The sequence below is a fragment of the Erpetoichthys calabaricus genome, chromosome 18 (genome assembly GCF_900747795.2).
Source record: "Erpetoichthys calabaricus chromosome 18, fErpCal1.3, whole genome shotgun sequence".
Classification (NCBI taxonomy): domain Eukaryota; kingdom Metazoa; phylum Chordata; class Cladistia; order Polypteriformes; family Polypteridae; genus Erpetoichthys; species Erpetoichthys calabaricus.
Window position 1 is genome coordinate 67,321,668 of NC_041411.2, and position 17,013 is coordinate 67,338,680.

Here is a 17,013-nt window from a genome sequence, read left to right on the forward strand (position 1 = left end):
ATGCGCCCCAGGGGAGTTTTTCAGCAACAACTGCTTTGCACAGCTGGCTCCAGCTAAACGTCAAATGGGCTTTAGCCAGCCTTTTCACCTCCTGGACCTGAAATGCCTTAGAGGGTTCAAATCATTGTCAGCCTAATTTCGCCCTAATTAGTTATGTACTTGATAACTTCTTTTGCTGCCTAATTGAAAACGCCTTATTACCTCGAGGCAATTTTGGAATTCTCGAATGATTTTTTTTAAAATGAAAATATTTTGCAGTGTTTGCTTTGTCAACTGTCAATCAATTGTCATTGTGTATTTCAATTTTGAACTTTATGTCATGCATTTCACTGTTTACAAGCTTAAATACATATCAACATTAAATTATTAAACTAAAGAATATTTACACATGTAAACAAAAACACCCAGTAACAAAACAGTTTTAATAAGTTTAGCATAAGCAAAGCTTGACATCCATCCATTATCCAACCCGCTGCATCCAAACACAGGGTCACGGGGGTCTGCTGGAGCCAATCCCAGCCAACACAGGGCACAAGGCAGGAACCAATCCCGGGCAGGGGGCCAACCCACCGCAGATAAAGCCCATTAACCTCATAATATTTTAAATATTTTGCATACTGTGAAGGAAACCCGGGTGTCAGCAAGCACAAACCCCGACATGAACACAGAAGCACAGTACCGGGTTCAAATATCGGAAGGTTTTATTATATTTACCTCAAAAAAAGTGATATAAACACAAACAAATACACAAACACAGGTCTTTTCTCTCCATAATTCTTTCTTTCTTTCTTTCTTTCTTTCTTTCTTTCTTTCTTTCTTTCTTTCTTTCTTTCTACCCACCCTCCTCCACTCAAGCGTTACTCCACTCCCTCCCAGCTCCGACTTGCTTGGATAAAGGATTGCTGTCCCTTTCATTACAGACTCAGGAGTACTTCCAGTGCCAGGGCGATTGCCCGATGGAAGTCCATTATAATAGGGAGCTTGTCTCCCTGCAGCGCCCTCTCGTGGCACCCAGTGACCCCAGCAGGGCTGCCCTGCTAGACTACATTTCCCAGCATGCCCTGGTGGCTTCCCACTGGGTGTGGATATCCGGGACTGCTCCCATCTATCGTCCTGGGGTAATAAAAACTCCCCAGCGATATCTCTTCTTTTACAGGGGCTGTCCGTCCATCTCTTCCTTCCGGGTCTGCTTCCTGTTTCCATCCTGGCCTGAATGCCTGCCCAGCCCATGAGACATCTACAACTAGGATATCACAAAGGTTAGCCCTTCAGCATTATGGGGGCATGGGTTCAAATCCCATATCTGGTTATTGCATGGAGTTTTCATGTCTTGTTAACCGTGTCTGAATAAATTAGACGGGATTGGGACTGTCTCCTTGCAACCCAGAAGAGATTAGAAAATGATTGGATGGGCCTTCTCATAAGTTTACAACAATGTCTGTTAATTCCTTTTAAAATCAAAACAGGAATGCTAGGATTGGCTCCAGCAGACCCCCGTGACCCTGTGTTCAGATTCAGCGGGTTGGAAAATGGATGGATGGATGGACAGGAATGCTAAGATAATAATTATGCATCTGCATATCCAGTTTATAAACCCATTTTTCACAAATACAGCTACTTCTGATGAGAAGTATACTCAAGGATGTGAGATGTTTCCTATTGTAACCTACTGATTCCATTACTTGGTCACTTTGATTCAAAACCTTTCCCTGGCAGGAGAAGATTACCCACTTTTAAAGAAAGTAGCTCATAAAATGCTCTGAAGTAGTTGGGGTTCACGCTGACCATAAACCTTAGGTTCTTTGCTACAGTATGCAGAAGCGTATTCTCCAAACTGTAGTATTATACAGTATGTACACTTGGACAGGTCTGTCGGTCACCGTGTGCCCACTAAGCAGTTGAGGTTTCAGTCACTAAGACACATCCTTATCTGTAGTGTTGTATCACCTCAGACTGCACTATGCATAGGGTTACCAGATACCTACAAACCCAAAGGAGGACACTGAAGGTCATAAAGGAGGACAAAGAAGAATGCGTCCCATTCTGTTCACGAAACACAACATGAACTGTATGCTACAATGAAAACTTTAAAAACAACTAATTTGGCAGATCACAAAATGAGTCATCAAAATTAAAAGTATAACTAGGCAGTTTCATATTTTTCCGATGAGGCAACTGTTTGCAGCAGTTCATTGTTCCCGGCATCATAGGTGTGGAACTCCAGACAAGAAATATTCTTAAAATTGTACTTTGTCAGAAGAATTCCTCTGACAGAGTCAACAGACAATCTATTTCTTTCTTTTGTCTACTGTGCATTGATCAAGGAAAATGCTCTTTCAGTGCTGGCATTGTGCCCAGGAATAGATGATAGCGTGCGATTTCAGCCAATAACACAGGCAAGTCAGTGATTGATGAAAGCTAGACATTTTCGCCTTTTTAGGCAATGCCTGCCGGATGGAGGACACAATGCCGAAAAGGAGAACGTGTCTTGCTTTTGCCAGACATCTGGTAACCCTAACTATGCCCAGACTGTCTGTTAAACGTGTGTGCTTGCTTTTCTGCTTCTCAATTTGAAGATTGGCATCCATTGGAGCTTCAGGCACTAAGCTACACCTTTGCTATCTAGTGTAAATAAGTGGACGTTAGGTGGCACTATTTCCCCTTGTAAACCCAACAGACAGACACTCTGGACACAGGTTAAAAGCACTAAGAAGACTTTTAATAATTTTCTTCTTCAAAACAGTGCCTCCAAACACCACAGCCACAATAAACGGGTAATAAATATAAAATTCTTTCTCCTCCACACCTCCCACCAAGTGTTGTCCACCTCCTCCCGACTCAGGCTCCTCCTGTCATAGCGCTGCCTGTTGGGTTTGCGTCCACGTACTTTTTAAAAGGTTTCTGACCAGAACTGACGGCCAGAATCCTGCCGACTATGCCACTGTCAGAAAAACGACCATCAGACATCATAAAGGTTTGAGGCAGCCACTTGTACCAGTATAATATGCCCTGGCTGCAAAAAGTTGAAATTGAAGATAGTTGTGTACAAGACTGAGTCCAAAACAGAACTGCATATGTGGATGTAAGATGGCAACTTTAAAGGCTGGTGGAGGAAGTGTTGTCATCGATGCCGGACCTGGAAGTAACATCTTCAGGGCCGGAACTGACATCATCACATGCCCCCATACCCGGAAGTGATGTCTTCAGAGGCGCCGAAACCCGGTGGGATTTCTCGAGAATGGTCTGAAAGGAACTGAGAGAGACAATCAGCACACTACATCGCCCCCTGTTCTGGCATAGAATTACAATTACTCAAGCCCTTTAGGTGCCTCCTACTCGCACGTTTCTGACATTAGTTAATAATTAAGTGACTGTTAAACTACTAACAGCAAAGCTCTTCGCAAGTGCCCATCCTCTTTTACTTTAACATCTCTTTCATTTTTGCAGCATGTATAGAGAATCCTAAGGTAAGGTAGTAAAATATGAGTTAAACTCCTAAACTTAATGTAACTTTTGGTTGTCTTTTACAGATCTGCAGCTGTCTAATAGTTCAGTCATCTTTCTGGGATCAAGAAACACTTCCAGCTTCCAGACCCTTCTTTTGGATGAAGATCGTGGATGGTTGTTGGCCGGGGCAAAAAACTACATATTCCTTCTCCGCTTAGATAACCTGAATGACAACCCACATAAGGTATCAGAAACAGTGAGATATTACAGTAGCTCAATTGTATGATTCTTCACATATTGTTTTTTTACTGAAATATTGGGTATCGTACCTAGTTATCCAGCAATGTCTTAAGACCCCAAGTGAGAGGGCTTGCAAGGGGAAAAGATCCTCACAAAGGAAGGATTGAGGATGCTGTCATGAACTAGGAGTCCCAAAGCACATTAAGTCTCTAAAGCACTTCCAATAATGGATACTAGAGGGGAAAATCCTGTCCAAAAACCCTGGCTAGACACAAAAAGTGCCTTATAGAATCTTTATAAAATAAAAAAGTGTATGCTTCATAAAAACCTGCTCTGTAATACTGCAAAGATCAGAAGAGCACAAAAGGCATGCAATTCATGTTAAAGGCAATTCCAAAAGAAAATAAAATCCCAAGACAGGATCCAGTGAGAGGTCCAGAGAACAGAGCAGAAGGTCAAAATCCCAAACGTTTACAAAAAGTACAGAAAAACACAAAGAGCTCCAGATCACATTCACAATGAACTATGGGATATCCTCTGGATTTATAGGAGATGACTGCAGTTCCTGATGGTGTTTAGCAGATGGCCCGATTTCTTGGGTCGACCACCCACAAAATGTAAGGAATATAATACAGGCAAAAAAAAAAAGAATATAGCAGATAATTAACAAGATTAACATTAACATGATTAACATTAACATAAACAAATAGCTCAACTAAGAACAAAAAAGACATGAAACAAGACTTTGAACTCCAGCCAGGGTAAGAACTCAAACTGCAATAGGTTAAAAGGTGTTAAGGTATCACAAGGTTCTTGGCCCTACATGTTGTTTTCTTTCCTTTTCCTAAATTTTTGTTATGTATTTTTAAGTAATTTGATTTTCATCTGTACTTTGTAATAGTGGAGAGACGAGACTCCTGGTTAGGTAAGAGCTGCAGTACTTGAGTACTATATAAACGTCAAGCAGCTACTGCCTCATTGCAGTGGCATTAGATTTTAATATGTGCTCTTCTACTCCCATATTTGTGCCTTTCCCATTACAAGTTTAACATTCAGCTTTGGCTTTCTTTGGTTTTTTGAATTTTAGTCTTTGTTTTTTTGTTTTTTGCTTCATAGATTTTTGGATTTGGTATCATTAATTAATAAAATTAGCTTAAAAAATTTTAGAGGGGTACTATAACCAAAAATGATATTTTCTTATATGTTACCTACCTCATGTACGTTGCTAGTGGTGGTCAAAAATATTTTAATCTCACATTTTTATGCAGAATGGAGAGAAAGAATTTTATGATACAAAAGAACCCAGTGGTGGCCAGTGCTCTACAATGGCAAACGATGTGAAAAATATTCATGAAAGACAAAAAAGAAATCTCATGCTATTTATGTTGCATAATCCACATCTGTTATCCAGCTGCTTGCTCAAAATGTGCAAAACAAAAATGCTTTTTTGCTAAAATATTGTTAAATATTATCATAAACAGTAAACCCAAAGACTCCAGGGAAAGACCTTTTGGCTTGAAGACCCGCCTCCACCCAACATTCATTGGTCAAAAGTCCTGTTTTCAAAGTCTGTCCCTCTGCGGAGCTAACATGGTCAGTAGACATCCTTGGTAGGCAGACTAGGCTGGTAGGTCATCAGCTCCTAATTGCACAATGGACTGGTGAGCACATGCTAGCAGCATTTGCTGGTGTAACTTCAATAGCACTGAACAGATTGCTCAGATTAAGTTCTCTTCTCAAACCAAAATTAACCCAGGATGTCTGCTGTCTTTTTGTCAATGTTTTTACTTTAAAAAAAAAACAAAAAAAACAAATAAAGTAGACAAGAATGCCTCGAGTGACATCGCTCTTTTAATGTAGAAGTAAATCATTTAACCTACATTGACTCATAAGTGAAAACTCTAAAACAATTCAGAGATGAGCTCCTCCAGTCATTTGTATTTCAGATCATTAAGGGAACTCTTTCATCAACCACATAATAGATAGATAGATAGATAGATAGATAGATAGACAGACAGACAGACAGACAGACAGACAGACAGACAGACAGACAGAATAATTAGTATAGTAGGCAGGATAACATAGATAGATAGATCAGCTCATCACTCAATCCACCCAGAACAGTGTTCTCTTCCATACCATGAGGTCACTGAATAGATAGATAGATTTGAATTTTAGTATAATAGGCAGGATTAGATAGATAGATAGATAGATAGATAGATAGATAGATAGATAGATAGATAGATAGATAGATAGATAGATAGATAGATAGATAGATAGATAGATAGATAGATCAGCTCACCACTCGATCCACCCAGAACAGCGTTCTCTTCCATGCCATGAGGTCACTGAAACTCCCAGTAATTACCTGCCTTGCACTGTGTACTGTACCCACCTGCTGGTTTATGTGTACTTTTAACTCTTATTTACTGTACTAAATTATTTATTGGTACTGTTTATGTATATTATATTTACCTTCTGCTACTCTTATTTATTTACTGTAATGCTGTTGCTTCACAGTAAGGAGACCCAGGTTTGCTTCCCGGGTCCTCCCTGCGTGGAGTTTGCATGTTCTCCCCGTGTCTGCGTGGGTTTCCTCCCACAGTCCAAAGACATGCAGGTTAGGTGCATTGGCGATCCTAAACTGTCCCTAGTGTGTGCTTGGTGTGTGGGTGTGGGTGTGTGTGTGTGTGCCCTGCGTCGGGCTGGCGCCCTGCCTGGGGATTTGTTCCTGCCTTGCGCCCTGTGTTTGCTGTGATTGGCTCCAGCGGACCCCCATGACCCTGTGTTAGGATATAGTGGGTTGGAAAATGACTGACTGACTAACTATAGTAGGCAGGATAAGATAGATAGATAGACAGATGGATAGATGCCAACTTTTAAAACGTTTCCGGGTGTGATGTTGGTTTAGCTCTTAGTTTACCAGACCTCCTAGACGCTTGAATGTTCTCCTCTCGTTTCTCTCATTTGACTTGATATGTTTGTATTAAAATGCTACACGAGTCGAAATGTCAATAGCGCAGATCTCAAAGGAATTCTAACATTTAAAACAAAAGAAAAACAATAGCAAGTGAGGTTTATCATACACTGTCTCACAATACCATCTTTTTGCTTTCTTATTTTAGATTTATTGGCCAGCAGCTAAGGATCACGTTGAGCACTGCAAATTGGCAGGAAAGAATGAAGAGGTAAGAGTGGTGTATTACCTGTGTATTACCCAAAATGAATCCCATAATCCCATTTACCATGAGGCTGCATAAACAAATCCTCTAAGAACTCTAGCACTGCCTGAATTAATGCTGCACTGCAACTGACCAGGTGTTGCTTAGACATTTTTGTGGATCCTGGCTAACAGGGCACCAGGATGAAGAAAGAACAACTTCTCTAATCGAGTGACATGCAGACAAAACTCTGGGTGCATATTCAGAACATTTGTACACAACTGTGAAGCCAAGAGTGGGAGAAAAGATGTTAATATTCGTAGAAAATTATCATTGATAACTGAGAGATTAGGAAGCCTGCAAATGAGACGGAAGAAGAAGGCAGAGTCTGGAGTTTGTGATCAGAAAAACCAGTCAATTGCTTCACCCAAGAACAGCCCACCTAGAGCTCTGGAGATTTTACTTGATCGATGTGTTGACGTATTATTCACTGTTTGTGAGAGTGGAGATGAGCAAGGTTGACACATGGAAATTACTCAGCCCAAATCTTCATCTGTTGTCTGCTCATGATTATGAAATTCAGTGTGCTGTCTTGCCATCTGAGGGCTACCATATTGTTTTTATCCACTTCCTGTTATATTCAGAAGAGGTAGAGTAAAGCAGCATCATTTCATTACTGGCTTTGTAAGCACAAGAGGGCACAAAAAGGATTGGGGCATCCGTTGGCAAACTCAGTATAACTGAATTGCAAAATAAACAAAAGAGCATTAAGGCAACATCTTTTCAGACAGGACTCCATTATTGAATTGACTCAAAGATGGCGGAGCTTCCGGTTAGGATGATTTCAGGCGGGAGGAGGCAGGTCCAGGCAGACGGACACTGGTAGGGACATTGACAGCTTTTTCCACCACCAATCTTCTATTCTGCAGAGGAAGGAAAAGAAAATGCGTTATCTCACAACGGCAACAAATTTGCATCACCAGAGCCCTTAAACTGTCCCCTAAATACAGTGGGGCAAAAAAAGTATTTAGTCAGCCACCAATTGTGCAAGTTCTCCCACTTAAAAAGATGAGAGAGGCCTGTAATTTTCATCATAGGTATACCTCAACTATGAGAAACAAAATGAGAAAAAAAAATCCAGAAAATCACATTGTCTGATTTTTAAAGAATTTATTTGCAAATTATGGTGGAAAATAAGTATTTGGTCACCTACAAACAAGCAAGATTTCTGGCTCTCACAGACCTGTAACTTCTTCTGTAAGAGGCTCCTCTGTCCTCCACTCGTTACCTGTATTAATGGCACCTGTTTGAACTCGTTATCAATATAAAAGACACCTGTCCACAACCTCAAACAGTCACACTCCAAACTCCACTATGGCCAAGACCAAATAGCTGTCAAAGGACACCACAAACAAAATTGTAGACCTGCACCAGGCTGGGAAGACTGAATCTGCAATAGGTAAGCAGCTTGGTGTGAAGAAATCAACTGTGGGAGCAATTATTAGAAAATGGAAGACATACAAGACCACTGATAATCTCCCTCGATCTGGGGCTCCACTCAAGATCTCACCCTGTGGGGTCAAAATGATCACAACAACGGTGAGCAAAAATCCCAGAACCACACGGGGGGACCTAGTGAATGACCTGCAGAGAGCTGGGACCAAAGTAACAAAGGCTACCATCAGTAACACACTACACCGCCAGGGACTCAAATCCTGCAGTGCCAGACGTGTCCCCCTGCTTAAGCCAGTACATGTGCAGGCCCGTCTGAAGTTTGCTACAGAGCATTTGGATGATCCAGAAGAGGATTGGGAGAATGTCATATGGTCAGATAAAAAAAACTCTACTCGGCGTGTTTGGAGGAGAAAGAATGCTGAGTTGCATCCAAAGAACACCGTACCTACTGTAAAGCATGGGGGCGGAAACATCATGCTTTGGGGCTGTTTTTCTGCAAAGGGACCAGGACGACTGATCCGTGTAAAGGAAAGAATGAATGGGGCCATGTATCGTCAGATTTTGAGTGAAAACCTCCTTCCATCAGCAAGGGCATTGAAGATGAAATGTGGCTGGGTCTTTCAGCATGACAATGATCCCAAACACACCGCCCGGGTAACGAAGGAGTGGCTTCGTAAGAAGCATTTCAAGGTCCCGGAGTGGCCTAGCCAGTCTCCAGATCTCAACCCCATAGAAAATCTTTGGAGGGAGTTGAAAGTCCGTGTTGCCCAACGACAGCCCCAAAACATCACTGCTCTAGAGGAGATCTGCATGGAGGAATGGGCCAAAATACCAGCAACAGTGTGTGAAAACCTTGTGAAGACTTACAGAAAACGTTTGACCTCTGTCATTGCCAACAAAGGGTATATAACAAAGTATTGAGATGAACTTTTGTTATTGACCAAATACTTATTTTCCACCATAATTTGCAAATAAATTCTTTAAAAATCAGACAATGTGATTTTCTGGATTTTGTTTTCTAATTTTGTCTCTCATAGTTGAGGTATACCTATGATGAAAATTACAGGCCTCTCTCATCTTTTTAAGTGGGAGAACTTGCACAATTGGTGGCTGACTAAATACTTTTTTTGCCCCACTGTACATGTGTATGACACTTAGGAAAGAGAAAATTAGGAGCACAGCTCGCCACTACCAAATATTAAGATTTTCAACAATCAAATAGTCAATATAAATTTAAAACGTATCACTTATTATTTTTAAATCTCAATCTTTTGGGTTCCACACTACATCAAATTGGAATAAATGGGTTTAAAAATGGAGGGATGGCTAGATGGAGTTTTTTTTTGATATTCATCACACCTAGTCCTCTGCGTCATCAACTGTAAATTGGTTAGGTATTTATTAAATAATAAAAAAGAAATGTATGGCTGACGTAATATTCAGGTGTATTCGAGGACATGGGTAACTGATTTGAAAGTTGGAGCTATTTCAGTTTTTTTAGTTACTTCATCAATGAGCCAGTTACCACATCTTTGTTTATTAAATAATTTTATATCATTGAGTCATATTCAAAATAAACAGCCATAATGGAATGCAAGTACATTCCTTACGTCTATGTCACATTGGACAACGTTTCCAGCAGTTTTCAGTGTTCGTCTTCATTTACACAATCTTAGCCAATCAGAGGCAGTCAGTGGCGTGGTCTCAAGAAGCCAATCGTCTAACGTGACACGCTCAGTGACCGAGACCATCTAGTCTGCAACCGGGTACGATAAAGTCAAACGGGTTAGAATTTCTTGTTAGTCAGAGGGGGTGGGCTGTGTATGTCAGATAGCCGACAACCAAATGAACCAATGAATGCTCATCCTGAAGTACAATGCATAGAAAGCAACTATGAGGTAAGGAACACACAAGTTTTGAACCTCACAAACAAAAGAGAAGCTCGTCTGTCTGATGCCTCATATTTTACACACCATAACAGAATGGAAGGAAGAATTGAGGGGGGTAGGGATTACTGCTGACTCGCTGCAGCTGTTAACCCTTCATAAAGCACCACTCATTTAGGCAACACGCTATTGGCCGTCAGAAAAAGGGGCGAGCACAACAGTGCGAGAAGATTGGCGCTTGGTCAGCAGATGTGACATTGGGCTGTGTAATATGACATGGTGTGGCAATGAGATCAGGGACTATGACCGACAAATCTGACATTCCCCATGAGACAAAATCCTATAATGTGACATTGGCTTAAGTAGACTACATTAATACTGTACATCCAATATCATGAGGTTCAAGAAACACAGCCCAAATAGGCTCGTAGTGGCTGAATAGCTTTCATAGACAGAGGAGTCCAACTCAAGTGATGTCAGAATTGATGTCCTATTGTTTGTGTCTGTGATTATTTACAGTTCAAATTTATTACGCAGAACATTTTTCTAAGAAATACCAAAATTATTGGTTGCTTAGTACCACGACATAGAGCAGTAATGGAGTATTTCTGCTAAATTAGAGAAATACAGAATCATTACAATGTTCAGATAATGCAGGTGTGAGTTTTTTTAGTGTAACGTAACTATCCATCCGTCCATTTTCCAACCCGCTGAATCCGAACACAGGGTTACGGGGGTCTGCTGGAGACCAATCCCAGCCAACACAGGGCACAAGGCAGGAACCAATCCCGGGCAGGGTGCCAACCCACCTTAGGACACACACAAACACACCCACACACCAAGCACACACTAGGGCCAATTTAGAATCGCCAATCCACCTAACCTGCATGTCTGTGGACTGTGGGAGGAAACCGGAGCGCCCGGAGGAAACCCACGCAGACACGGGGAGAACATGTAAACTCCACGCAGGGAGGACCCAGGAAGCGAACCCAGGTCCCCAGGTCTCTCAACTGCGAGGCAGCAGCGCTACCCACTGTGCCACCGTGCCGTAATGTAACTAGTGAGTGCATATTTGCTCACTCTATGTTTGGCGGCATCAGGGACTACCATCTGAAAGACAGTTTAAGTGATTTAAAAGATAACATAACTTTCTCAGACCTGCTTAAACCAATTCACGTTTGGTGTGAAGTCTACCCTGATAGCACTTGGTGCATAGCAAATGTCAGTGCCCAGATGAACGTCTATTGTCAGACCCACTGATACATACACCCACAGTAACAAAGGGCCAATTTGGGCAAGAAAATTAAAAAATGTTAATCAAAAACTTGCACATTTTATATTAGGTGCGATGTGTACAATTCTGGTTGTTGGGATAATGAAGCCAGAAATATTATAAGATAACAAAAAGAGAGTAATCTTGACTAAAGTACTTGTTCAACATTGATAATACCCCAAGATTCTTATCCAGGTCTTTAAGTTCAAAATCCATCCATTTCTTCTTCTTCTTCTTCTTCTTCTTCTTCTTTCCCATTTATACATAGGGTTCATGTTTTATAGATTTTTGGCTTGATTTTTACATCCAAATGTCTTTCATAATGCCAACCCTCTCCATTTTTCTGAGCTCGGGACTGACTCCATCATTTTCTAAACCCACTTATCCAGGACATGGTCGTGGGAAAGATGGAACATATTCAAACAAGCATATGGTCCAAGGCAGGAACAATCCCTTGTACAGTATGCCACACAAACTGAACACACACAGACACACACACATGCATATCAGGGGCCAGCTTACCATCATGGATTCACCTAACTTGCATATCTTTAGACTGTAGAAGGAAACCCACCCAGACACAGGGAGAACCTCAAGCCTGCAAAGCCCTCAGTAAATATCTGGAGAACTGCACTGACCGGTAAGTGGGAATGCATTCAGGATGGGAGTCTTTCACCCTCGGAGTGTGAATCAAACTTCTGAGACCAGAAGATGAACTGGAGACCTTGGTAGACGTTTCAAAAATCTGAATGGGATGTTAGGGCAACTTAGCTGTTATTGATCCAGTGGGGTTTGACAGAATGGATAGCCAGCACCCTCTTGGTTGTCGAATGTTTTAACTACTCACTTCATCTCATTCCCAATCCTGTTCTCTCTTGGCATTCATGCACATTCATCCTCATATTTTCCACTGTAAGTTGCAACTTAAATTACACTTCTTTTGCCTTAAATCTGTTCAACGTTGTTTTTACATCTCATAACATTTATAGTTATGAACTCTTGAAATAATCCATTAAGTGTATTTTGTGTACATAACAATGTTCTTTATTTAATACAAATGTAAGATAACTACATATAGTAAAGTAACATTTCATTATTGGACATATGCAGGAGACAGTATGCCATATTTGTTTTCTTCTTGCCATATTTGCATCTGAACTATTTATTTCTCTTTCTCAGACAGAATGTGCAAATTTTGTACGTCTCCTACAACATTTCAACAAAACCCACGTGTACGCTTGTGGAACTGGAGCCTTTCATCCTCTTTGCACTTACATCGACCTGGGACGCAGCACTGAAGTAAGTACTAAGGCAGACTCACAAATGTTTAGTAATTTAGAATTACCGATTTTCAGGTTTCTGATTAATTATGCATCCCATAATAAGAGGACGAAATAGAGAATCATCCTTAAACTGATGTCTAAGATATCTCTAATGATGGTAGATGTTTAACGTTTAGGTATTTTGCTTAAACCTTAATTTAGGAATCGGTTTGTGGGCCATAAATCATCGACAAGAAGTAAAACATGTCATGATTCTGATATGCCTTAATATTTTTTAAACTTTTAACTTTTATTTTTTCATATTTCATAGTGAAAATTCAATATATATTCTTGTTCTTAGATAATATTTTTGCCTAATCTTGGTTGGTTTTTTATTATTACTATACTGTATTTAGGATTTTAACACAACCCACAATTTTGTCTTATTCTTCTGCTATGCATAGCAATGCCATCAAAGTGCATGTTTCCTGACGTAATTATTTTGACAGTTACAACCAGTAGGGGGTGCCACTGAGCCCCTAAACCTCGAGACACAACTACATGGCGCAGTCCTGGGTTCAAACACAAGATGTATTTATTTTACAGTTCATTCATAGACCTCCAAATCCTCCTCTACAACAGTATACTACAAAAATATGTTTTATTTTCTCATTCCACACTTTCCACGTAGTCTTGTCCACTCTCCTCCTCCTCCTCCTCTGACTACAGGAGAAGACTCACTGTTTTATGCCACAGGATTGCACCTTGGAGGCACTTCTCAAAATCTTTCAAATAAGGGACAAGATTCCCCAATAGCTCCCCCTGGAAGCCCCCAGAAACCCTGACATAGCTGTCCCACAGTAATGCAATTCCCAACCAGCCCTGTGGGTATTCATATAGTAGTTCCACCAGTGAGATGGTGCCACCATGTGTATTGAGTGAACACATACAATGTCAGTCCGCATACACCTTCTGTTCTCCCATGCCGGTGTCCTATCCTAGTAAAGAACAAACATCCATCCTAGCTGGTACCCCCTTCCATCTTCAATCTTCCGTTATGACTTCTTGTTCTGGTAAGGAACCAACACACATCCCAGCCAGGACGTCAGGCCATCTCTGTCCTTCTGTTACGGCCTCCCTCCTGGGCAAGGAAGAATAATTCATCCTGGCTGGGACAGTAATATATCCCATATGGTATTCACACAGTCTGAGGGTCAGTGTCGTGTATGGCACTTTGTTGAACACTGTGGATTAACTTTCCAAATATCTGTTAGATGTTTAATAATTATTATTCTTACTTAAATGGCTAGAAACCTCTGTGCTTAGTTTTTTGGCAGATATTTTTGGTTTGTGTTTTTAGAGATATTAGTGTTCAGATTTACGATTCTGCTTCCTCTCTCAATCCTGTCCTTTTTTTCAATAACTGACATTATCTATTGTCTGAACAAAAGAAAACTAGAAAGTTGAAAATAACTTGAATAGAAACGATACAGAAAACATAACATTATCAAATGTGTGTAATCCAAATTAGAATTATGGGGGCACAATGCAGCAATCAGTCTTATACAGGGCACCAGTCCATCCCAGAGCCGCTCATTTGCACAGTTGTGTTCACACTTCACACTCACACAGGGCTAATTCACTTAACACATACTGTACAACTATGGGGATGTGGCAGGAAAACTGCAGGACCCAAAGAAAAACCCACCCAAAGATGGGGTGTCAACTCAATACAAAGGGGGAGTAGAGGGGAGCTCATGGGATACTGAAACAGTGAGGTAGTTGAGGCTCTTCTGTAACACTAACCACATCCACAAGTACTAGACACATTAATTCTTTGGATACCCAGTCTTAGCTCTATATGTAGCAAATATACAAGAGTTTTTATTCACATCTGTTTTTCACAAACAATAATGAAAAAGAATTATGAAAAAAACAATAGTATAGTATTTTTAGTATAGTATAGTGATGTGGAAATGGTACGTCGTACTTGCCAATATGCTGAATATTACAGAACAGCAACGTAGCATATAGTAATGAAGAAAAATTCGCAGAAGGAGGCTGAGCGTTTGTGGTATTTTAAAAGACTTGTTGGTAATGGAGAGCAGTCAGATAAACAGAGTGTGCCAGCTGCTCATGACACAGACTGCTTGAGGGTGAAAACTGGTCTGGAATTTGTTCATCTGGGTTTTTGTACTCCGGTACTATGAGGACTTTTTGTCCCCAGGGTGGTTGGAATCCTATAATAAAGTGGAGGCATTATTTTAGCAGTGTCTGGGACAGATGTCTCTGCCCCTTAATGTTTTAGATTAGATGAGATTAGATTAGAGATTAAAGATCTTCATTGTCACATACACTGCAGGAACACAGTGAAATTCCACAGTTATGATAATGTACAAATAAATACAGTAAATAAATAAGAGTATCAGAAGGTAAATAAAATATACATAAACAGTACCAATAAATAATTTAGTACAGTAAATAAGAGTTAAAAGTACACATAAACCAGCAGGTGGGTACAGTACACAATGCAAGGTAGGTAGTTACTGGGAGTTTCAGTGACCTCATGGCGTGGAAGAAGATGCTGTTCTGGGTGGATCGAGTGGTGAGCTGATTCCAGAATTTAGAGGTATGAGTTATGAGGAGAGACTGAAGGAGACAAACCTTTTCAGTTTAAGCAAACTGAGATTTAGAAGTGACATGATCGAAACAGGTAAGAATACTATAAGGTTTCTAAACTTTTTTGGGACTCCCCCCAATGGGACAACGCGCCAATGAACATCCCGAAGTGCGATTGCCATGTCTATGAAAGACAGCATATCTGTTGGCAGGGCCACTGCAGGCTCCCAGCGCGGCAATGGCTACCTGGGGAAAACAAATCCAAACCAATCATGATCGTGCTATAAGTGCCTGTCGTCGATGGGTGATGCAAGGAACATTATAAATGTACGGAACAGTCTTAATTGGCCACGACTCTGCCTGATTGCTGTGTCTGTGGTAGATCCCTCTACAATAAATAACAGTGCTGTTCTTGTTTCAAGCGGAATAAGGATGGTTTTGCTAAAGTACTGAGAGTCAGCCTCGTGTTTTGGGGTTCAGGACAGGGACTCATGTTACAAATACGAAAGGAATTAGTAGCCTACAGTATATCCCAGCTGTTATTTGCTTTGCAGTAAGGAGACTGTGGAAGATTGTGGGTTCACTTCCCGGTTCCTCCCTGTGTGGATAACGCTTTGAGTATTGAGAAAAGAGCTATATAAATGTAATGAATTATTATTATTATTATAATTTTGAAAGAAATTCTTCAACAAGAATACAGGGACATGTTTGGAAACTTCTTAAGAGCAGATTCAACACAAATGTTCAAAGGTTTTTCCTCACACACTAAAAACAGACATATGAAGTAGTGTGGTGGATTTAGGGACCTTCATATTTTGACTTTTTGATATTATTTTGGACCGTGTAAGTGATATAGGATGAGCTCGTTTGACAGAATGGCCTCTTCTATTGTTCTAATATTCTAATATTTTGATGTTCTAACTAAAATAAAAAATTGCATTACCTGTTGACTTTAATTAGGGATGTCCAGCATTAATGCGAAGTTTTCATTCTGAAAACCTCTTTTGACCTCACCCATTGCCACCTATAATAAAAGGGTGCTTTATTATTGGTAGTATTTGTTTTTTCTTTATTTTGCCTTATACAATTTCTTGTATTAGGAATTTGTTAGTTTTCGCATACCCCTTGGGATCAGAGCACAGAGTCAGCCATTGTACAGCATCCCTAGAGCAATTCCAGGTTAAGGGCCCAGCAGAGTAGCATCTCTTTTAGCAGAAATGGGGATTCAAACCGGCTACTTTCCAGGTACCGGCACAGATCTTTAGCCTCAGAGCCACCACTCTGCCCTATTTATAGTGCATATACTTTTTTTTATGTAACTAGGTGGCTTTGCCCCCTGCTCGCTTTGTTCACCAACTCCTGGGCGGGTGCTACGCGCTAGTCTTTTTGCGGCTCTGCTGCTCGCATATGGGGATTTGATTGTACAATTTAAACAGATTTTTATTTTCATGGGAATTGTTACATATGCATAATAGAACTATTTTACATTACAGTGAGTAATTAACCATATTAAAAAATAGTAAAATTTAATAATTTGAAAGTAACTTATGTTTCATGTTGCGTTAGAGTTATTTGTTGCATAATAGAATTTCGTTTTGTTTGGCTTTGAAATTAACATGCAAAAACTTTTTAATCTTACACTTTTACTGTAAAACTTCAGCAAAAACAAT

The 17,013-nt window shown here is 40.4% G+C and overlaps 1 protein-coding gene across 2 annotated transcripts in view; it reads left to right on the top strand.

Moving 5' to 3' along the window:
* The window catches only part of si:dkey-49n23.1 (semaphorin-3D), a 321,365-nt gene that overhangs the window by 239,754 nt on the left and 64,598 nt on the right, over window positions 1-17,013 (top strand). For both annotated transcript variants that reach the window (XM_028824096.2, XM_028824097.2), the window contains exons 3-5: window positions 3,531-3,691; window positions 6,813-6,875; window positions 12,642-12,761. In XM_028824096.2, coding sequence (XP_028679929.2) covers window positions 3,531-3,691; window positions 6,813-6,875; window positions 12,642-12,761 — 344 coding nt within the window. The remainder of the gene's footprint in view (window positions 1-3,530; window positions 3,692-6,812; window positions 6,876-12,641; window positions 12,762-17,013) is intronic.